Source organism: Pelmatolapia mariae, linkage group LG17 (genome assembly GCF_036321145.2).
Source record: "Pelmatolapia mariae isolate MD_Pm_ZW linkage group LG17, Pm_UMD_F_2, whole genome shotgun sequence".
NCBI lineage: Eukaryota > Metazoa > Chordata > Actinopteri > Cichliformes > Cichlidae > Pelmatolapia > Pelmatolapia mariae.
Genome location: NC_086242.1, coordinates 10,844,168 through 10,868,036, shown reverse-complemented (window position 1 = coordinate 10,868,036; position 23,869 = coordinate 10,844,168). Strand labels below are relative to the sequence as shown.

At 40.9% G+C, this 23,869-nt stretch overlaps 1 protein-coding gene across 15 annotated transcripts in view; it reads right to left on the bottom strand.

Moving 5' to 3' along the window:
* Positions 1-23,869, bottom strand: part of wnk1b (WNK lysine deficient protein kinase 1b) — a 98,142-nt gene that overhangs the window by 6,119 nt on the left and 68,154 nt on the right. For 5 of the 15 annotated variants that reach the window (XM_063500618.1, XM_063500619.1, XM_063500629.1 and 2 more), the window contains 24 exons: positions 22,449-22,538; positions 21,135-21,209; positions 20,259-20,336; positions 17,090-17,353; positions 15,414-15,484; positions 15,104-15,257; positions 14,810-14,926; positions 13,962-14,084; positions 13,699-13,750; positions 13,338-13,472; positions 12,008-12,884; positions 11,114-11,433; positions 10,971-11,029; positions 10,497-10,553; positions 7,894-8,008; positions 7,739-7,812; positions 7,301-7,588; positions 6,933-7,183; positions 6,634-6,709; positions 6,414-6,543; positions 5,635-5,832; positions 5,140-5,232; positions 1,979-2,020; positions 167-339 (listed from right to left, as the gene is read on the bottom strand). In XM_063500618.1, coding sequence (XP_063356688.1) covers positions 167-339; positions 1,979-2,020; positions 5,140-5,232; positions 5,635-5,832; positions 6,414-6,543; positions 6,634-6,709; positions 6,933-7,183; positions 7,301-7,588; positions 7,739-7,812; positions 7,894-8,008; positions 10,497-10,553; positions 10,971-11,029; positions 11,114-11,433; positions 12,008-12,884; positions 13,338-13,472; positions 13,699-13,750; positions 13,962-14,084; positions 14,810-14,926; positions 15,104-15,257; positions 15,414-15,484; positions 17,090-17,353; positions 20,259-20,336; positions 21,135-21,209; positions 22,449-22,538 — 3,912 coding nt within the window. The remainder of the gene's footprint in view (positions 1-166; positions 340-1,978; positions 2,021-5,139; positions 5,233-5,634; positions 5,833-6,413; positions 6,544-6,633; positions 6,710-6,932; positions 7,184-7,300; positions 7,589-7,738; positions 7,813-7,893; positions 8,009-10,496; positions 10,554-10,970; positions 11,030-11,113; positions 11,434-12,007; positions 12,885-13,337; positions 13,473-13,698; positions 13,751-13,961; positions 14,085-14,809; positions 14,927-15,103; positions 15,258-15,413; positions 15,485-17,089; positions 17,354-20,258; positions 20,337-21,134; positions 21,210-22,448; positions 22,539-23,869) is intronic. The other 10 variants (XM_063500621.1, XM_063500620.1, XM_063500622.1 and 7 more) reach the window with 10 other exon arrangements.

Sequence of the window (23,869 nt, the reverse complement as noted above, 5' to 3'; positions counted from 1 at the left end):
TTTGCATTTCTAAAAAGGAGGTTTTAGAGTTTAAGCTCTTTCCTCTCTGTCTTCATATCTAGTGAACTATCTACGGGACCTGCTGAGTCACTGATAAAATATATTTTCCTTTGATATGAAAACTCTTGCTATGTTTTAAAATATACATTCAAAAACAGCACTAAACCTGTGAGAGGTTCATGGCATCTCTGGCCCAGTTGTCCACCAGTTTATGAAGGTCATCGGTGAAGGTTCCTTTCCTCTGGTGTGGGGCTGGCATGTTGGGGGCCAGACACTGAGAACCCCCCTGGCTTTGACCCAAACCACCTGAACCGCTCACTGCATTGGTGCTATTAGTCCCTGAGAGTCAAGACAGAGACAAGGGAGGAGGGAAAAGAGCAAATAGTGTGAGATAAATTTTAAAAGGTGAGGCAAAGCTGATGTTATCTGGATGATTGTGATTGGCGGCAGGCGGCTCTGTCTTAACCACAAAGGGCAGACAGAGGTTGGTCAGGTCAGGAGGTTTAGGGCAGCTCAGCATGTCGACATGGTCACAGAACTGCATTGTTTAGTTTTAATGATGGAGATCATGATGATAAACAGGAATAAGAGACAACTTATGATAGCAGAGGAAGGGCACTTTGGCAGTTAGGATAAATGCTGAACCCTTCATAGTATATGTATATATATATATATATATCTTATTTATAACAAGGAATCAGATCACACTGGACAACCTGTAGAGCAACAGTCTCATTCAAAATGCTCCTGCAGTGACCCTGTGCACCTCTTAACTCTGAATACACCACTAGATGGTGCTCAAGCTCTGTATCAGGAAGTATTATGTTTGTGGGTTTTTTTTCACCCACTACCAAACTTAAGGCAGACTAAACTAAAAAAAACAAACAAAAAAAACCACACAGACTTCATATGACACCAGAACCTTCACCACACCATGCTCAATGATGGGGTAATGTCCGGGCTGGTCTATCAGTCCAATAGGAAACTAAATCGCCAAACACTGGCCTGTGAAATAAGCTCTTTGCTAAAAGACACTGCGCACTCTGCTGCTTCAAACAACAGTTTCAAGTCCCTTAATTCTGGATCCCTTATACTGCAGATAAGTCTTTGAGAATACAGGTTTATCTTTTGTAAATATGCAATTTTTATAAATAATTTAGGTCTGTGGGAGAGGAGATAAAGAGTCATTTAAAAATGCTACGAGGAAAACCATAAAGATATGCAAAGCATATACAGCATACTGCAGATAGAACTTGTTTTCTTATGTTTTAAACATCCCCATAACTGCACATTACCCTTATAATCACACGAAGCTGATGCACTTCCTTTGCATACAAGATCATCCCAAAGCCATGCCAGCAGAATGAGCATGGGCGTTAAATATTTACATGATTTGCTCATATCAGATATTAAATGAGAACAGGCAGAATATGCAAGGATTGTCAAGGATTATACAGTTGGTCTGACAAAAATAAATAAATAAATACAAATAAACTGTCATGTCATGCTAAACAAAATGGAGGAAAATAAGAATGAGGAGACGCTGAGTCATGAATGACTGCAGCAGCATTGGATTCTGGTCTATGCAGTCCAAGCCAAAAGCCATGGTGAAGGCTGAGAGGAACGGGAGGGGCAGCTTGTATGTGTTAGTGTTTGGCACATTATACGTGTGTGTGAGAGAGAGGGAGAGCTTGCAGGTGCATGCACTGTCAGCTTAGATCTGTTAAGGCTACACACTTCAGTTATTTCAGCCCTCAACTGGACTTTCCCTGAAACGTCATCATCAAAACTGCAAAGCTCGTCTTAGACGCAGCAGCTGAAATAACTGAAGTTAACGGATCTCAAATCTGGCAGAGGGTCAGAGCTGTGACCGACAGGGCGTCAGAAGGCGGGAGGAAGCGTGGGAGAGCAAGTGCAAGGATGGAGGAGTTGGTATGGATGGAGGGAGGGAGGAAAGACCAAAAAGAGAGATAGTTACTACAGAGCTGGTTGCAGGGGCAGACTTTTTTCACCATCTTCCCTGTGCGGCCGGAAGACAACAATTGGAGGGATCGGGAGAGAGTCAGAGTTAAGCCCCGCCCACAGCACACAACAACCAAACACAATGCACATTGTGACAGGTATAAGCATAATAATGTGACCTTGAAGCAAACAAGACTTTGGTGTTGAGCTGCCCAGGAACATCTTAAAAACCTGTCACACAATGTAACGTGACCCCAGAAACACAAAGCAAATAGTGGAGGAGACTTTGCACCTGATTATTATTATTATTATTTTCTAATGTACAACCACACAAATGAGTAAAGCATTTTCTGACTATGGTAAGATACACAGACAATTTTCTGCAGATATGCAGACCTCAGTCGACAGTTAATTTTAGCCCAGAGGTGTACATATTTTTTAACCAAAGCTCTTGACATTGCTTTACTTTCAATTTAATAACAATATCACACCACCCAGATTTGCCTTTGCACACAGCCACATGTGCCATAAATGTGTACTGTGGCTTTAAGATGCTTATGGGCAAACCAAAACCTGGTTTCAGATGTGATTCTGATACTCTCTGCAGCTCACAGGGCCTTACCACACCTCGGTCAAATATTGTAATCGACTTTGATTTTCAGACTTTTATAAACAGGGTGGGATTTGTGCGAAAAAGGATTCTGGTTTATAGAATTATTATGAACTTTAATATAACCACAGCTTTTACAAGAATACTGTAGTGTATTTTCATTAAATTAACGTGCAAAATTCTCAGCATCAGGTTTGTGCTTTCAGTCACAATCCAATCAATCCTAATGATACAAGCAAGACTCAAATCCATCTGTGCCATAACGTCAATATTTAATATGAAATAAGCTAAAAGATTACTGTCAGTCTAAAGAATTGTTAGGCTGAATAAATATTCTGCTGCAGTAGAATCCTACATCTCAAACTTAGACAACAGCCTGCTTTAATGACCGACTTAGAGCGGATCTTTTTACACAGGAGTGCACCTACTACTTTCCGTCAGCCTATCATAGCAGCTGCACCACCGCATGTGAGTAACGTCTGCAGGATGTCTCAGACAGCGGCCCCATGCATAGTTGCAGTTCAACAAGATGAACGAACAAGTGGTGCTTTTTGGCTTAATGAAAAACCCGCCTCATGCAGTGTCATTTCTACTAAAAAAGACTGCAAGCACTAAAAGTGAAATCCACTCCCAATTAGACTGATGTTTGTGCTGCAGACTGTTTCAAAGTGCAGCGATAAAAATGAGAGGGATGCATAAAATCACGCCCTGATTATAAGCAAGACTTTGAATCCAATTCTAGACTTTTTAAAACTATGTTAAGGAACAAGAATAACTCGAGCCCACTAAGACCCAGGTGTGCCTCTCTCCACTCCTGCTGATGCAGCGACATGGGGACGGCTGAGCGGGCGGTGAGTACACCGAGTGAGGAAAGGAAAGAAGGAAGGGAGAGACAGGGTTTGAGCTGCAGAGGGTTCAGAAGCATTCATAAACGTCCCTTAAGCACAAAACATTTGAGCATTACAGATTAATGTTTAATAGAAAAACTTTATTAAGAGTAAAATAGAAATCAAAGCTTTGAAGTGTGCTTAATTGATGTAAAAACAAACTGCTTATTTAAAAAAATTCAAAATGCATGAAAGAAAAGCTAAAATAATCATGTCCGTCCTTCGCTATTTGGAAATAAGGGTTAGAAATGGAAGCAGTCAGGATTTGAAATTAATACCAGCAGACAAACAAAACGGCCTCATCTGTCTCTAATTTATTAGAACCGAAGATGAAATCGATCAGAGGAGAATGTTTGTAATGATTATTGTTAGGATCGAAGCTTATTTGAGCTTGAATAACGTCACAAAGAACGTTAGTTACAGGGTTAAGTATAAATATACAGGATTGTCCAGCTGCTTGTAAAATCCATGTCCATTTTAGCTGCTGTATTCACTAGCTTTCCCTTTAAAGCCCTTTAAAGCCTGAATCACGAAATAATCGCCAGAAAATTCAAACTTTGCGAAAATGAAGTGTTTAGTGAACTTTGTAAGGGAATTAAACAATGTATAAATTATGAGTTTTAATTTGTATCATATTTGCTACATCATCCTTAAAAGTTAATCGTGCAGTTTATTTCTACATCATCACACTGATGATCTAGAAGGCTCAAAAACTGACAAAAACTTGTAAACATGTATCAAATATGATACACTTGACTTTAAAGGGTCAAATTCAAATGAAGCCGTCATCCTTAAGTTTTTCCTCCTAAACTCTCGGAAAAACTAACCAACTGCTATCATGCAGCAAACTTTATCGCAACAGCATAGATATGTTTGGTCAATCGGCTCTTCTGTTGTATTTGCGACAGAGCAGCGGCAGTAGAAGCTAGAAGTAGCTCTAAAATTGATTTCTGCAGTATTAATCTGCAACATATTGTCATCAATCAAGCAGGACTGATAAGGGCTTTGACCCGGAGCGGTCTAATGAAACTTAGTTCCCGGCTAATGCTGTCAATTTCTGATTCACTGGATTTTTTGATTTTTATGACCCAGAGCCACAGTACCTGATTTTTGATTAGCGAGATGGGCTTGTTTAAAAAAGAAAAAAGCCTCAGTGTCACTAACTCAGTGTCTCTTTTGATCATTTCAGGGCCTTCACACTCCATCTTCAGACAGTGAGAAACTTTCTGTCATTTTCAGTCATTTTGACCTTATTATAGTAAAAAGATTCTTATTTCCTGCAGCCAAAAGGGCGCAAGGAAGTTAAAAAAATAACAATTTTGGCAAGGAAGACAAAGAAAGAAACAAGATTACAAATGAAGAAATAGTATGTAAAGATGACTGTCGCAAGATCTGGGAGTGAAGAACTATTACTGTCTGAACATTTTGTGTCCTGCAATAAGCTCTTATATTGTTTACTTTTTTGTGCACCTATAACCCTTTTTAAGGTAAAAATGTTGTTTCTGCTTGTTTGTTTAACTGAAATACTCAGAAGGTATCAGAAGGAGCGGGTCTTCCTCCAGCAAAGAAGAAAACCCACAGGACAGGATGACTGTGACTCGACGGATATATGGGGGAAAAAAATTAAACAAAAGTAAGTAAAGATAAAAGAGAAGAGCAAAGAAATAGAGCGTTACACACAAAGAGCCAAGCAGGGCGTACTCAGAAAGCGCGTCCTCCTGCCGCCAGGCTTGAAGGCCAAACGCTCCGAACCCCAGCTGAACTTTACACAGCCTGAAGAGAGGGAGGAGGGAAAGAAGGGGAGGAGAGAGGAGATGAGGAAAGTACGGAGAAGAGAGAGGTGAAGAGGAGGAGAAATGAGAAGAAAGGAGAGCGATAAAACCAAAGAGAGAAAATTGAAAAAAGACACGATAAGAAGAAGGAAGAGAAGGAAAAGATGAAAAGAGACACAGTTGAAGAATACACAGAAAGGACACTGAGTTAGCCCTCACAGTTTTTTTTTCTCTCAACAAAGAACAACAGAAAGAGATGGGAGATCTTGTTGTGAGTGAGTGAAGACAAACCAACAGCATGCATTTGTCTTAATCTGCATGCGAAGCATACAATAAGCTGTTTGTGTGAATTTTTAATGCTGTGGAGATGCAACGAGGCCCGGGACTCTCAGCGGATGCATACCTGGGGTGGGAGCACACAGGCTGGGCACAGAGAGCGCCGCCTCGCTGGTGTAGGCTGAACACAGGTTGTCACTGGAGGGAGAGGGTTTGAGGGGTTGGAGCAGAGTGCTGCTGTTCGAATCGGCTAATCCTCCTGGGGCTAGCAGAGCCAGCTGGCCGGGGTACATAGTCGGGACGCTCTGGGCGGATAAAGTGCTGCCTGAAGATAGCAGAAGGCATGGGCAGGAGGAAGGAGCAGGCCAGGACCAAACACAGAAAGCAGAGAGACACGCACAAACACACAAACACAAAGGTAATGGATAGTTAAAGAGACCCATTTACCCAGACATTTACAGAGACACGCCCCCACACACAACCACACAGAGAAAAACAGACGGAGAAAGCAGTCAGAAATTTTCAAGCTCCGAGCCTGATCTCACGTGCAGGTGTACACAAGCAGATAAACACACATACATACATGTGCACATGGATGCATAAACACAGAGAGGATGCAATGTTAGAGAAAGGTTTTTGAACCGTCCTGGCTGTAGTGGGCTTAGGTTCAAGATTAAGGTCGTTCTTTCTGTGTATGTGCGTGTGTGCTTCTGTTTGCAAGTGGAACGTTAAAGGGTCAGTTCCACCAAATTAGAAGAACACCTTTTCATGCTCTGGTAGTGTCAGTATTTTCGAGCTAGTTTCTATTAATAAAATAGACAAACTATTTTCACATGTGTGTGGGAAGGAAATAGTTTTTTGAATGAACTGATCTTTACATGTGTTCATCTTTCCACCAAAGCCTACCTGGCTGTAATGGACTCTTGCTGCCGTGCGTGGAGCTGGTTCTGGACGATTTCGATGACTTGCTTTTGGCGGGCCGTCTCCTCCTGCCAGTCAAGGCCAAAACAGGAGGGATCACTGAAGGTGGAGGAACCTACAACGCCAAAAGAAAGAATTCTCGCATTCCGTTTTTTTGTGATGCTGCCTTAATTGCAGTTTTTTTTGGTTTTTACTCGCTGGTTACCTTTCCCAGCCTGGTGAACAGACGGTCTATTTCCTCCTTCTGGCGGGATTGAAGTTCCTGAATCTCACGCATGTGCCTGGTGGGTGAAAAGTAAAATAAGACATATAGAAGTAACAAGAACGGAATCATTCTTGGAAGGAAAAGGAGGAGAAGAAAAGCGCACGAGAAGGAGAGAAAAATCAAGTTTTTCAAAGCCATTAACCTTACTAAAGAAGCAAAGGTGGACAATAAAACAAAGAAGGGACGCGTGAATCTATTTTCCTCTGACACTTTAAGAAAATCAGAAAGGTATAACTCACTTCTCTCTGAGGCGAGTGACTTCCCGTTTGAAGTCCTCATCCTCAAATTCCGAGTCATTGTCACTGCTGATGTAGGAGTTATTGAAGGAGTTGTTTAGACTCGGCAGAGAGGCTTTATGAGTAGAATCTGGGGTCAAAACTTGGCCAGGATCGCTGGGTCCATTAGCAGCTTTGGCAGCAGGTGGAGGACTCTGCTCCTCAGCACGACTGACTGAGAATCTACCAACACGGGCCTCGGGTTTAGTAGTAACCTAAAAAAATGAAAATACAAACAAAACAACAAGAGGAGGGGAGAGAATTAAAAGTGGAAAAAAGGACAAAAGACGAAAAGGAAAGGAGGCGGCGGAGAAAATAAAATGAACGATTACCTGAAAGCGTCCTATGGTGGTGGTGGGGGGTTTGGGGGAGGGGCAAGGTGATGTTAGAGGGGAGGGGTGGTGGGATCCAACGGGAGTCCTGTGAGGGGGCCCGTCCACCACGTCTCCTGTTTTTCCTGCTCCTTCCGCTTTCAGAGGCGATGAGGAGTTTTTGTGCAATGTGTTCTCTGGGCTCGAGAGAGTAGAGGATGAAGAGGAAGATGAAGTGGAGGAGGTGGTGGAGGAAGACTCGGTGCAGGCCGGTCGCTGGACAGCGGGCTCTTCGATAGCCCGTGAGACCTAAGCATCGAAGAGAAACATGGAAAAAGGCTATGAGACAGAGAAATACTTGGATCCTACTTGTCAGTTGGGATCCAGCGTATATTTATTATGCTAGCCTTACATGCAGACGGTATTCATGTGCGGTGTCTCGTGTTGATGATCTTTTACCTTAAATCGTCCTAATTGAGTTTGAGGGGGATGAACAGGAGAGGACAAAGTTTCTTCCTCCACTGGAAAGGGAACTGAGGAACATATGATGGATATTTTAGGAATCACACAGATACAAAAATATAACATTAGGATTTGGGTATAATCGAACATACCTGGTTGTCCAACTGAAGCCACGCTAATGTGGGAGGCCTGACAGCCCACAGGAACAGTCTCTGGACTCAGCGCTCTCCTTAACTGGGCATCCAAGTCCTCCAGAGGCTGCTGAGACTGAAGAGGTGGGCAGATAAACTGTTAGACCATGCAAGAACAAAAACCCTGCAAAAAGAGGCAGGCTTGGCCACGCAGGTTTTACTAATAGCTGTTGATTAGCAACATAAGCACAGATCAGCCAGAATCAAACATTTCAGTTGATTTTAAGATTTTATGGATTAAAGCAACACCAAACTCCAAGCTCAGCTAAACTGATTAATTGATGAAGTGCTGCTCTGCTGTGAGTTAGACTGCAGTCTTAGATCTGCAGGCAGGTCTTTTCTGGTTCGCATTTGGCTTCCCTCTATTTTGCAGCTCACTGCCTGGAAAACTAAGAATTGCATAATCAAGGCTATCTTTGTAATCACCATTCATGTATGCACAATCTTGGACTTTTTTTCAGTGCAATTATGTTTTTAAGTCTTTATTTTCTGCTTTTATGGTAATTTTGTTTTCAGGGATGGAATATTTGTTTTATTTAGGTAAGCTGGTGTTCTAATAGTAAAAGGAGACTGTTGTTTCTATCAGCAGCAATTCATATTTCCAAGCAAAGCTCTACTCTGGGACCTTGCTGCTTCTTTGCACACATACACGGAAAGTTGGACACGAGGAGAGCACCAGCAAAACCTCCCATATGGAACAGACAACAGATACGACACACTGATTAAGTCAGACACATCATTAAAAATAGCAGGTTTGCTGGAGAGGGTTGCAAAGCGGTTTGCACATGTACTACAACCTCTGGAAGGCTGAAGCAGTTTATATGGTGCAGCTTATAGGAGATTTGCCAGTGATGTTACTGATGTGTAGCTGAGTCAGCTGAGCCATCGTCTGGTGTGCGATGAGCTGGATTGCCCTTGTGTGTGATCTCATAGCCCACCTGAATATACACCATGCTCCATTCTCTTTGTCAAGGATTTTGTAACACTGTTTTATAGGGTCATATCATTGAAGTTTATTTAAAAAATCCTCTAGTCTAAATGAATGTTTCCAAGCAAACTGCAATTAAAATACTTCCAGTTATACCATCTGACTAAAAATGCAAACTGATTAAACTAACCTCTGGTCCAATTGGATGCTTTAACCATCCTCAAAACTTGGCAAAGCATACAAATTAGGACCAGTTAAAGTCTAAAACTGGTCATTTTTAACATCGGTCCTCACCAAAATTGTTTTTAAAAAAAAATCACCTAATCAGATTTCTCTCCTTCGCCAATGAACAATGTGATCCAGAAGCTGCGCAAAGCCATTCATTCTCGAGCAATTAAACTACAATTACAAAATAAATAATTAAAAACAAATCCCAAGTGAACTTCAACGACAGCAGGATTATCTTAATCAAACGCGACATGTCTCGCCCAGGAGACTTACATAAGGGACGGGATGTTGTATCCGGGCAGACCAGACTGTTTTAGATGTCACATCTCTCTATTTATTCAATGTGATTGTCTGGTTGAAAGGAAAGTCTATTTTTAAACGGAAGCATTCACGGTCTGGCAACTGAAATCAGTTCACTATCTGTCTGTCCTGAAGTCGTTGGTGCTCAAACTGCTCACTGCTGCATTTGTCTGACAAACTGTTTTAATCTGTTTGGTCATTCTCTTTGACCAGTGCTCCATGTGCTTCCCAGTCTTTATCTTAAAAGTCCACAGAGACTTTTTCATCTTCTTCTTTCAGCAGCTCCCATTAGGGATCGCCTGGCATCCACTTTAGTCACACCAACTCTCTGCGTGTCCTCTGTCCTCTCTCCCTACATTCATTTCCACCTTTTCCACCCTGCCTGCGCTCTCTTCTTTCCCTCTGTTGTGCACTGTTTATTCTTTTGGATGGTTGACCCCATATATTAAACCCATGCTCCTTGCAACTTCACCTTCCCACCTGTTTCCCTCTCATTCACACACGTCTTCTGTCTCGTTTCTACTGATATTCATTCTTTTTCTCTCCAGCACATACCTCCGCCTCTTCAGGCTCTCATCCATCTGCTCCCTACTTTCACTAAAGATCATCTCATCATCTGCGAACATCGTAGTCCACAGAGACTCCTGCTTTATCTCATTTGTCAACCAACCCATCTGACACTGCATTTATGTGCTTTTGACTTCTTTTTAAAGTATCACTGAAGTTAAATTACTTAATTGTTTAATGTAATTATTTCATTAGATTTCTTCTTTTTTAAGTTTTACTGTCCTTGTAGGCTTTCAGGCTTTTTTTGAGTGAAACTTGAGAGATGTATCATCTCTGCAGCTTTTTTATTTTGGGTCTTTTAGTGTCTCCTCTTAGTGTTTTTTAAGATTAGCTGTAATAACGCTGCTGTTTCAGAGAGATGAATCATTTTAGCGGAATTTAGAAAGGGCAGAAAAAAAGCAGAAGCACAATTTATGCACAGCACAAATTAAATCCGATGAAGCTACTGCAAAAAGACATTACAATCACACTGAGCACTCTATAAACAGTGTTGCACTGTATCAGACACATCGGTCTTAAAAAATGATCCAAAAAAGAACACCTGTATTACACAAGGTCCAGGGAAGGGTGGCGGGAGTTCTGAAGGAGGAGAACTGGCCTAATCCCGGAGAAAGAGAAGTGATGAAAGCACGGGAGCGGGAGAAATGAGAAAGACAAGAGAAGAGATTTGTAGAGGAGATAACAAGAATAGTGTTTATGGTTAAGAATGTTACAAGGAATTTCCATGCCAGATGAGTTTTAAGGAAATTGGGGAGAAAAACTGTGGATGACATAGGAGGTGCGATCAAAAAAGATTTTGGTATTAAAGGGCTTTGATTTCATTGATCGCAACTTGTACAAATCTCCCAAAACTACATTATTTGTGACTTCCAAACAATTAAAAAAAATATGTAGTTAAAATTAGCTAACATGCACATGCTGTCTGACCACACGGCACTTCATACTACAAAAAATTATTGAACTAAATCTCAAAAAACCTTTAGTTTTAGAAAAAGTTTAGAATTATACAACTCACCGGTACTCTGGATAAGGGCGTTTTGGATGGAGTGGTCTGGCCTAATGAGACAGGGATGACTATAGAAAATGCAGAAAGCAACATTAAATAAAAAGAAGAAAAGATTAACTGCCACTAAATAAAAAAGATTAAAATATTCCTACTAGACTGTGCAGGGGTGAAGACAGGCGTCCCAGGGCCCTGGATTGGAGCAGGGGATCCCAGTGATCCCAGCGCCAGGCTGGAAGGGGGTTGAGGAGGAATGGCTGACTGGCTGGAGCCAGATGCTGCGACAGACGTGGTGGAGGTGGAGCAAGGGCCTACTGGTGACGAGGTACCTACCACAGCAGCCAGATCAGCAGCTACGATGTCTCCCTGGGTGGAAGGCACCCCGCCTCCGAGGTCCATGAAGAGAGAGCGCAGCTTCATTTCCAGAGCTTGGATGTCGTCTGGTTTGCACTGCGACTCAGAGGAGTGCTCACATCTGAAGGAGACCGGTGACAACATGTCTCAGAAATAATCAGTATTTATGGGTAAATAAGTTACGAAACTTTTCTTTATCAGGACCTGTGCTGATAAACATCATCACAACCGATTTAAAGGTTGTTGACAGTAACTACCTAATTTAAATCCAAATGTTACTTTATTTCCACACAAACACAATCATGTTTTTGGCTCTTTTTCCATCTGAAAAGTACTTTGAAAGCTAATTCAAGAACTTTTCCACACAAAATATAGTCTAAAATTGACTATATATATATATATCTATATATCTATATATATATATATATAGATATATATATATGTATATATATATATATTGACATACTTAAGAAAAAAGGAAGCTCTCAGTCAGACTATGAAGATGCCAGTAAGGCGCTTGGACACTTGATGCCAGCTTTTTATACTCTTCTTAGCCTTTCTAATATAAGTAATGACATTTGATATTCAGCCTAAATCTGTAAATGGTAAACTAACTTTATTTTATGCCTTCTTAAGCGACTGACTGCTTAAAGCAGTTCACAAATAGAAATAAATACACAGTGACCACCTCTCACCTGGGCTCGCAGTCACTATGGGCGTGCGTCTGCCCAGGCAGGGCTGCTGTCTGAGGCTGAGAGTGCACCAAAGTTGGTTGGACTGTGGGGACATTTGTGGTCACCGGCAGAAGTCCTCCAGCGGAAGATGAGGGAGTAGGAGCAGGGAGGGAGACGACAGAGGGCGCGAGCTGGGGACCTAGGATAGCAGTGGTGGGGATGACTGAGGAGGTCAGGGAAGGAGTTGGCAAGACTGATGAATGATCAGAGGAGACTTCACTGGCTATAAGAGATGAAGGGGGCGGGGAGGACACAAAAGGAATGGTGTGGGCTAGAGGAGGGGAGGTGAGCATTTGTGGGGGAACCACTGTTGGTAAAGTGGAAGGTACTGAAGCAGCACTGACAGAAGAAACTGTCTGGGACTGAGGGTGGCTGAAAGCCTGGGGCTGAGGCTGTGCTTGTACCTGTGTCTGGGGTTGTGAGACAGCCTGAGTTACTGGCTGTGGAAGTACCTGTGATTGAAGGATGCTTTGATTCACTGTTGTAGGGGGAGGAGAAGAGGAACAGGGAGGACTGAGATGGATGGCGGAAGGGGTTGAGGATACAGAAAGAGGAGGAAGAGAGGCATCCTGTGTTGTGTTTAAATTAGAAGGGACATGCCCAGCAGTGGCATCCACAGTGGGAGTGAGTGTGCTACTCTGTGAAGGGACAGAAGCTGCTGCAGGCTCCAGAAGTGGAGGATGGGTGGAGTGGATGGAGGGTGGGGCAGTGTTGGGCCCTGAATCAAGCTGATTTTGGTTCTGTCGGAGTTCAGAGAATGCTTGCTGTAAGCTGACTGCTCCTGCAGAATGGGACAAGCCCAAACCTTGACCTGGAGTCTGTGATGGAGGTGGAGAAACTGGAAGAGAAAAAGGAAACTATTTTAAGCCACCACATGATTATACATAATTCCTAGCTTCACCCAGATTACACCTATTTATAGGTCACTGTAACCAAATTATTTAGAAGACCCTATATAGTGTGCAGAGCCATTAAATTAGACATTTCAGCCAGTGTACCACAGCTTACTATACTTATATAGTAAGCTATATTACACCTTATCAATTAAGAATCATGTTAAAAACATATCTAAAATCAACAAATTCACAGTTTTTTAGCGTACAAAATTACACAATTTTGGGCAAATTAGATCAGCACTGTCAGAAAATACAGTTAGAATGTTTCTGTTTCTTTAGGACCTACAAACCTTTATTCAACTTCATGTGAATTCACTTGTTAGAATGACAATTAAGGCCACTCAGGCAACACACGACCTCTATAGGTGATGCACACAAATGGACACAATCCTTACCCGTCTCAACATGAGGCGCAAGAGAAGGAGAGGTGGGAAGCATTTGTTCCTTCAGCCTAGCTTCGGGTACAAGGCTGACGATAAACCTCCGACCTGCTGAGTGTACCACTTGTGCAGATGGACTGGGTGGGATGCCTAAAAAAGGCAGAAGAGTGAGACACGGCCTGGATATGTTATGACATGTTCTGTTGCAGGTTTTCAGGCTAAAAAAAAGGTGTTTACAAAAGTGTATTTATTGATTTCCATTCAGAAATTCAAGGGCATTCAGAAGGTCTGAAGGTCCGTGTAGCTCAATAAACCTGAAATAAAATTTTATTTTAAGGCTTTTTCTTTCGTCCTTTTTTTTACATTTTTTTTTTACCTTGCATGGGGGCAGATATTGCAGGATTCTGCTGTTCTGTGTCACCTGCCATCTGCAGATCAACAAGAGAGCACGCATTAAACAATGACAGTTGGTCTGTTAGAGGCAAAGGTAGAGATGACCAGTAAATTTAGACACACCATAGATAGGCTATAAAAATTCAATAGCAGCAGCTATTTTAGAAATGGCTCTTCTAACACAACACAACTATGCCCCCCCACAACGGGAACAAAGAAAGAAGAGTGAATAAAATAAAGACTCACTGTTTTCTTTGTCTGGCTGTTGGCATCTCTTTCCAGACCCTTCTCATCAGCGTTCTCTATCACCTCTCTGACCTGTTCAATAAATGATTCTCTCTCGCTCTCCAGGATAAACTCACTCTCGACCTGCATGCACGTTGAAAAAGTCATGCTTAGTCACACACTTATGAATTTGTAATATTATCAGTCACAAACAGCAATATTTCTTTATATAAAGCCTTCTTCCTACATGAGTGTGAGGTAACATACGAGTAGTTTTGCTTTGTGTGAGAGTCTGATGAGAACTCTCTATGAAAGTGCGAGGACTAGAGCATGTACTTCAGTGGTTTTGGATGACGCAGAGCAGATAGCAGGCGCACCGGCACATAAAAACAATCCAGCCTTAATACAGAGCTATTAATAGGGATTTACAGTCAGTATAATGTGAATGTTGGATGGCTGAAGCTGACGAGCCAACATTCGCTCATATTCAAAATAGTAACTGGTCAGCTGCGAGGAAATATTGTTTAATATCCACTCTGGTAACTGTGTGCTGTTGAAACATACAACTCCACTGACGGGTCATACAAAGTAATATAGTCATTTTTAATAGATTGCAACGTCAGAATTACATTTATTTAATTTAAAAAAGCTAATGACAAACTTGCTCTCCACATGGGCTGTTTACATGCATGCAGTCTGCTCAAAAGTAATTGGTTAATAGAACTTAGACTATAAGAAATCCTTGAGAACTCAATTCATATACAGAATTTTAGAACAACTATAAAATAGCTTCCTGTCTCTAATTTTTGGAGCAAGTGGAAATGAATCAAAAATAGTGGATGTGAGTCGTTGTGTGATATTGTGTGCACCATGATCTGGGCAATTTCCTCAGGGTTGTCTCCATCCAAGTCAAACCTAAAGGTCACCATCTTCCTGTTGTGGGTCTCCAGCTGACACTCTGCTACCCTGTCTCCAAGGTTGGAGATCTACATGCAAGCACATCAAGAAATACATACACAGAAAGAAAAGATAATGAATGGAAATAAATAACTTTACTGTAAGTGACACATTTCAACAACCATTAAATAGATACTTGGTGCAGTAGAAAACAGGGCCTGTTTTTAATTTTGACCTCACAGGACTTATCAGGTGTGTGCTATTACATTGAGAACATTGAGTTTCGCCTTGGTCGTCTTCTCATGGTGCGATCGACTTCGCACGGAACGTCTCTGGTGTCGCTTGGCCGAGCGCCCTTCATGACGACCTCCTCCTCCTCCCTCGTTGCCGTCACTCAAACCTGAAGTCTCAGAATGGCCACTGAGGTACAACATAAGCAAATGAGAGAAAGACCAAAAAAGAGCACTGAGTGAGAGAAAGATGTCACAAAGCTTAAATGTCATTCAGAGAAATTACCTTGATTTCAGGGAAGAGTAACTGTGTGTGTTTGTGTGTGTGTGTACATGCAAGTATTACCTCTCTATGAATGAGAGAACTTGAGGCGGCTGTAGCTGGGACTGAGGTAACTCTGAAGATTGTGAGGCAGGCTGAAACACACACATACACACAGATACACGCATGAAACTACGCATGACACACACGGGTGTGGTGTCACCACAAATATCAGGAACACTGAAGGGAAGGAAAAATAGCAGGAAGTTATAACAGTTAACACAGGTGTAAAAACAGAAGCAAATGCTAGCTAGATTATAAGAAAAGTAATTTTCAGAAGTTTAAGTAAATCTTGAGAATGTCAAAAACAGAATATGGAACAAGGCTGGAATAAACTGTATCCTTTAAATTAGAACTTTATTCAAACTTGTGAAAAACCAAGTCCACACTTACACCTTTCAAAGAAATGATGCGGTTAAGTAGCAGCCAGGTGCTGCTAATCAAATGGACTTGATGAACTGATCATCAGCCAGTGTTCATCTGGAGCATTCAGGTGTCCCACTACCCCGCCTCCACCCTCCCACCCCCAAGAACAGCCCGTGCAACGCTCAGAGAAACTGTGAATTACCCAATCCACATCCCAGACTCTACGGGGCTCAGTTAGCATGTTAAATTCATGACAGTACACCTAGAAAATGACAAAGTATGGAGTACACAGTCTCTCCTCTTTAAAAATAACATGGTAACACAGCTTAGGTTTTCAAAGCCGCATTTGAACAAATCACAAGGCGTGTGGAACAATGTTCATGGACAGCCAAGAGCAAAGTAGTGATGTTTGACCGTAATTCACAGCACCACGTATAGAGAAAAGCAAACACAGCATATCAACTGTCAAGCACGGCAGTGGAGACGTGATGATTTTGCAGACCACGAACTCCTTTGTGTACCAAAGTTGTTAAGTCAAATCTGAGGCCATCTGTCCCACACCTAAAGCTTGACCAAAGTTGTATCATGCAACAAGACAATGATGTCACACCAAATCAGCAATTCAGAGTGGCTGAGAAAGAATCAAGCTGCTGCAATGACCCATTCAAAGTCCAGACCCCAGCCTGACTGAGATGCTGTGGCAGGACTTTAAGAAAGCTGTGCATAAACAAATGCCTGAAAACCTCAATGAACAGAACCAATATGAACCAAGAAGAGTTATTGATCAGTACCACAGGACATTATATTTATTTATATTTATTTTTAAACTAATCAAAAAATTTGGTTTTGCAGGTTCAACATATTTTTTCTATTTTTTTAACTCACTCCACCAACAAGACATGTAAGCTTTTCCAGCAATTATTAACTGACTGTATATTGTTACACTTAAACCCACAAAAGGCAATTAAACAACACAAAACTGTAGCTGTGCATTTCCATTTTTTACTCGCAAAACTTTAACAAACAGACAAACTCTATTAAAAAACAGTTCAAGATGTAATGGAGCTGCACCTAAGATGGGTGATCATTTATAGTTCTCAGAAAGGCAATAATTTTTTTTCAGTATTATCATATAACAATACTCCAGGATGTGCATTTCAGATTAAAAAACAAGAACTTCGTAACATCTTTGTGAGGTCCTATCAGTAGAAAGGGTGATGGTGTTAAAAAACAAAAACAAAAAAAACTTCATGCATGAGTTCCAAGATTTTTAAAATTTGGGAAAATTTTCATTTCATTCACTTTTGGTGGGTTCGACCATCTATAACCAGTACCTGAGGGGGGGCTTCCATGGGGGTATCAGGCGGGGCGCTGACTACACTGATGATTGGCACCACCGTGGCCAAAGCCTGAGGCACAGATGTGGGCACGGGAGTAGGAGGAGGAGGGGAAACAATAGTAGGCACCACCCCAACAGGGACTGGCAGAGGAGAGGGAGGGGGAGCCACGGCCGCGCTCGGCATTGTGACGGCAATAGACAGCAACGGAGAAGGAAGGGTCACCAAAGGAACGGTAGAGGTAGGTGGAGATACACCAGGCTGAGAAGGAAGGAGGAACAGAAGGAAAGAGAAAAGAAAGGAGAAAAGAGAAGGAAGAAGATAAGGAAGAGGAGAAGATGAGAAAAGGATGGGAGCAAAGTCATGGGGGGATAAGGAAGTAGAAAAACCCAGCCAGGGATCAGACATGACAAGCATGGACAGACTGAATCTGGGTCTTTACTGGTCTCCATGATAAATCATGTTAAAATAAAGACACCAAAGGAGCGAGTCATCCACAGTTTTCCAACACATTACTGACATGTTTCACACCCTTAACAAAAACTTAACCAAGCAAGACAACAGGACCGTACGTCAAGCCTGTTAGTAAGGACATCCCAAGCTCTGAAACCAAACAACACACACTGTGTGACAGAACAGCTGAGTGATACACATACCACTGTAAGACCATGCAACAACAGAGCAAACCCTACAGACAACGTGCAATACGGCTTTACAATGTAGATGGGCAACACTCTCAACACCACATCACAAATGGGAAAAGAAGGCTAAAAACCTTCAAGAGTCAAGATATGGAAACACTGTAAACAAAAACAGCTTTCTATTTTTAGTCTTCAAGATACAAAGTCCTGAATAAATATTATTACCTACTGCTTGGTGCAGTTTTTGATGTCGTGTGTTGTAAAAAAAAAAAAAAAAATACATACAGTAACAATAAAAACTGCATGTTTGCAGAAATGGTGAAAAGAAAACTTAACAGCTAAAGAAACAAAACCAAAAATATTGCTTAATATTTGAATCATCTGCTTTCTTTTACTCAAAGATTCAATCTACACATTTAGAAAAACACATTTTTAATTGTTTACAGCAAGGCAAAGATACTACATTCATTTTTATATACAAAAAAATGTCATCAAGTTGGTTAATGGTGTGTTTAAGTGGCCAATCTCAGGCTACGTCCACACGTACACGGGTATTTTTGAAAACTGAGATTTTCCATTTTCGTTTTAAAAAATAATCCCGTCCACACGTAAACGCAGAAATGAAGGAAAACGCTGCTAGGAACATGCCAAAGCAACAGGTGGCGATATATTCCTAACCGTGTAGAAATGTTGGCCTATCAGAAGTCTAGAAGCCTCGGCGGGAAATGGTAAACAAAGATGGGGCGTAGAAGCAGAACCGAGTCCTATGTGTGGAGGGACAATAACTGTGTGTGTATATATAAGCATTTAAACACTGCAGAGAGTACAATTAACAGTATTGTAGAAATTAATTTCACCGAAACAATAACGTGGCGCACAGTGTGACGTCAAAAAAGGCGCACACCTTTGACGCTGCGTTTTCTCCGTTTTCCCCGTTTTCCTCGTCCACACGTAAAATTCAAAAACTGAGTTTTTGAAAATCTCCACCCTGGCAGGCGTTTTTAGAAATCTCCGTTTTCAGTGACCGAAAACGCCGTTTACGTGTGGACGAAAGGTGCAAACGCATAGAAAAATCTGCGTTTTCAAAAATACCCGTGTACGTGTGGACGCAGCCTCACTGTTTGAAACAATGAAAATTATACTACGAGGTTTAAAAATAAAAAAAAATGCAAGTCATGAAATCATTACCGTAAAACTAAAAGACTAAAATATCCGTGCTATGAAATTTAAATTCCATATTTTGTCTTTAAATCGGACGTGACGTGTTACTGTTTATAATTCTTTAATATATAATTTGTTAGATAGTGAATCAATATTTTGTAGTTTTGCCTCTGTACAGATCCACAGTTAAAATCAAATAATCAAAATGTGATTCAAGTGCAGACTTTCTGCTTTATCCAAGGGGTTAAATACTGCATTAATTGTGTAGTAATTATAACCACTTTATACACCGTCCCTGATGTCCAGAAGCTAAAAATAACCAGACGACGGACTGACAAACAGTTTCATGGCCAGGAGAGACCTGTTTCATTCTTATGATAAATAAAGGAGACATAATATCTGGAGTGGATACAGCATCCCAAAAAGATGTCAGTGTAAATGAAGGAAGCAATAAAGACTAGTAGAGGCTCAAAAGCTAAAATAAACCTTTCAGAGAGACAAAACTTTACTATCCTGTGCATTCTGTGAAAAAAATTAATGCACTGATGACCTCAGCAACACCAAAAGATGACAGAGTTTATGATCCTTAAAAAAAAAAAACACTCTCAAAGTGCCGGATGTATCAGGTCTACAATCAGGTGGTTGCTTCATGAATGGAAACACAAAGGCTTCAGACAGGTGCAAACCACTGATTTCACCTCAAGAACAAGAAGGCCTGATAACATCTCAAAGACTCTTCACAGTTGTGGAAAAGAAAATCTTCGGACAGATGAACTCAATATAACTTGTACTAAAATGATGCCCATGAGCTCTAGTGTTAAGGTCATCGACTTCAAAGACAATCAGTTCTAATATTTAAAATTATGTCAGTTTGTCCAATTACTTTTGAGCATCTGAAAATCAGGGCTTGTGTATAAAAATAGCTAAAATTCCTAAACAGTTAATGCAAAATTGTTGTTAAACCCCTTAAATCAAAGCTAAAAGTCTGCACTTCAATCACATGTCGACTGCTTTACTTAAAACGCACAGCAGTGGAGTACAGAGAAAAAAACAACAACACTCTTTTTCCAACAAAATATTGACTTAGCCTTAATACCAAACTAAATACTGGACTATTACTGGAAATACTGCCCATCTCCATTTCCGTGCTCATGTGTTTGTTGTCCATGCTTTTACTAAGGTGGTCAGTGAGAGCATGTGGGGTAAACAAAGATGCACTGTCAGGAGAATACACAGCTTTACTCAAAAGGTCTATGTTATGTTCAAAGGATTCAGTAAATACATCACAGTTTTACGTGAGGACAGAGACAAACAGGCACAGCCACTTACAGTACAACAAACTACAGTGTCAATTAAAACGATACCTGACACAGAGCTAGCTGAGCAACTTGGTACAGAAGATAAAGGTGCTCTAAACTGGGAGATGGACTTAAGTCACAAAACTAAACACGCAACCACACGGTGTACCACACAAACACAATGACATACAAGTGGATATGTAAAAACACATAAAAACAAACCCGGTAGTAAACACAGGCAGCATGCCCACGAGCAAGCCAGAAAATGGAAAGAAAAACAGAAGAAAAGTGAAGAAAGCAGAACATGCAACAAGACAAAATAACTCGAAAACAGCAGGTTTAATGCCTAACTACATATCCACAGATGCGTATGTGCATTTGTCTCTGGGTATTTGGGTACAGAAGTGAGGAAATGCTAACGGCAACTTGTACTCTAGCCCTGAGGTGAAATAACAGAGACTGTTATGAATTGTGTGAATTGTGAATGAATTGCGTTTAGCAGATTTGTTTCAGATTAGAATTTAAAATGTTGGCGAGCAGTTGTATTATATGCATAAGTGTTTAAATGACTAAAGATAAATGCAGATATACAAGCCATCAGGCACCTTTAAAAAGACCTATCACCACCCACATGTACAATTAGGAACACTTCAATCTAAGCCAATCCAGTATGCCCTAATAACCCACAATCACTTTACTGTTAAAAGGTTAAACTATCAACTTTCTAGAAATGTCAACAAAAATAAAAACTTAAAATTTACATTTATGGAAAAGCTGCTTTAGTGGATTGGGTTAGATTACACAGTGTTTCCTAATAAATAATAATATATAAATTAATGTATATTTAAATACTCAATCTAGAATAGCACCTCTTTGAAAAGAAAGAGTCCTGGCTAAAAACATATATAGATATATATTTAACAAATACAACTATAACTGTACCTGTGCAGGTGACTGTGGCAGAGGTGTGTGTGCGGGGCTTTGAAGTGATGTGCTACTCTGGCTAGATGAGGCAACCTGGAGAGGGACAAACAGAGAAACGTGGGTGAGAGAAAACAGTGTAGATCAGGGGTGTCCAACTCCAGTCCTCGAGAGCTACTGTCCTGCAGCTTCTAGATGCATCTGTGTCTCGACACACCTGAATCAAAACAATGGCTTGTTACCAGGCCTTTGCCAAACTTGATGGCATGCTGAAGAGGTAATCCAACCATTTGATTCAGCTGTGTTGGAGTGGGGATGCATCTAAAATCTGCAGGACAGTAGCTCTCGAGGACTGGAGTTGGACACCCCTGCTGTAGATATTTACATAAACAAAAATACTCTTTATGTGTTTGACACCAAACAAAATGATTAATTTAGCAAACTGCCAAAAGATAATATGGCTGCATTCTGACAAAATAAGTGTTACAATAAAAATGTAAATGTGACCAAATTATAAAGGGTCATAATATAAATGTTATAACTGACTAAAATTTGTTGCTCAATCAAAGTTCAGTTCTTTAGAAAAAGAAACAGTTCTTTAGAAAAACTGCAGTCTCACTGAAGAAGTAGTGCCAGCTCTGTGGGAGTGGTTACTCTGAAATGAGCAAGGCGATATGCCAGTAATTTCCAATGTGTAAGTGCCAAAAACTGCACTTCCTGAGACTGCCAATAAAAAGCAAGTTTATCAACAGTTTCCCATGTTAAACCGAAACACCAAAAACCAAAACAGTTTTTGGCATCTAAGGATAACTTTCCCATTCCTAATGACTACACGATGGGTGATTTGCTCATTTATTTATTTTTTGTGTGGAGTTCACTCATTTGGTTACTGGGGCATGTGGCTCCAGTGTGTCCCCAGGGGTGTTGGACCCCACAGCGTACTGATTAACACATTGATCTTACACACAAAACAAACTGGTTCAAGACCGGAAGGCAACAGGGATAACTGGGATCAATGATCAGATGTGTGGAACACTGTGGCCACCCCATGGGAAATAGGGGAGCAGCTGAAATTACTCTTGTAGTTGGGAGTAGTCCACTTTGAGCTACATTTGAGCCAACACAAAGAGCTGTGAGCAAGGCTTCACCTCTTCTAACTGAACTCACTAAACTGGGCCTCTTAACTGAGGCCCTGAGAGTTTTGCAGGTTGCAGCTCCAAATAAAGCTTGAGGTGATAAATTTCCACCTTTCTTTTCAAATCTATCTCCCAATAACTGATATGGAGGTGGCCAAAACACTGAGACTTGAAAATAATGCTAAAAACCAATGCCTACCTGTTGGGCGGTCCCAGAAAGTGGTGGCTGTGTGCTGGCAGGGACCAAAGGTGGTCCTGAAGTTGGCTGAGGGGCGGACACCTGAGTCTGCTGTTAAGAGTCAGATTTAGAGAAAGAAAGACAGAAAAATGGAAAGACAGGACCAGATGCAACGTTGTAGGACAAAACAATGGAGGATGGAGGAGAGAAATTGAGAGAGATTATGGACAAGAGAGAGTAAAAGAGAGAAAAAGACAATTAGAACATGTTTGTAGCTTTTGGATCCAACAGTATGCATGAGTACAAACACAAGGCAGTTCTGCTCTTCTCTAGCAATCATTTTTAATCTAGATCTTCCTCTTGTGTATGCACACATGCACACAGACACGTATACTCTAATCCGACGACAGATATATGCACATTGATATCTAATGTATATATATATATACGCAGCTTGTAGTATAGCATGTACAACAGTATGGGCACGGCACTGGGGTTAGGCAGGGTGTAAGTAGGATTTATTTAACATGCAGGTCAGGACCTAAGTCATTAACAGTGATAATAAAAAGGTGTTATATAGCCAACAAAGCACAGAGTAAAAATTGGAATACTCTCTATGAATTAACTAAAATGTTTTAAAACACTTGCTTCTGTTTCAGATTTCATCCTAACACCATATGTCCTGTCATGGCCCTACCTCTGACTCTGACAGAAAGTCTGATTCACTTGAAATGATGCAGGCTTTCTTTTGAGTCAATTTATCATTTGTATTGTATATTTGATTTTCAATCCTTTAAATTTCATGATGGTCATCACCCTGACAGGCTCCTGTGTTCACTTAATGAATTCTTCAAATACTCTACAGTAGCACAGAGATGACTACAACCAATCCACTGATGACTGAACCCTTAGAAGGCCGGAAGCAACTGTATACTTGTCGTGAAGCTCATCCTGCGAAAGTATGGGGAAAGCTTACGCAAGTATGGTACGTTGCACCAGACGTACGACTACCTAGCTTTCTCTAACGTTACAGGGAGTAACACAAACACATAAGAGGTTGCGCATATGCGATATTTAATAAATAACGTTGCTAAAAAGATCAAGAACTTAATATAAATGAGATGGAAAAAAGAGCTACTGATGGACGATGAAAATAAAAATGAATAAAGGAAAGAAAGTAAACAAGAATGTCAGCGTTCTAAGGGTTTAAAGAATTTCAGCTGTGACCTTTGAACCCTGTGTAGGAAGTTGATTTTCATTGTGGGCAGGAAATGATAACATAATATGTTAAATTAAAGAACTGGCTCGAAGCCAAGCTCTTTAGCGTTTACAACACAAAACATCTGAAACACACAGATGAACGTCTCTCTGCATGGTTACATTGCTTGGTTTGTCTAAGCCTCCTTTAGTTTTGTTGTATGTTTCTGTGTGTTTAAGCATAC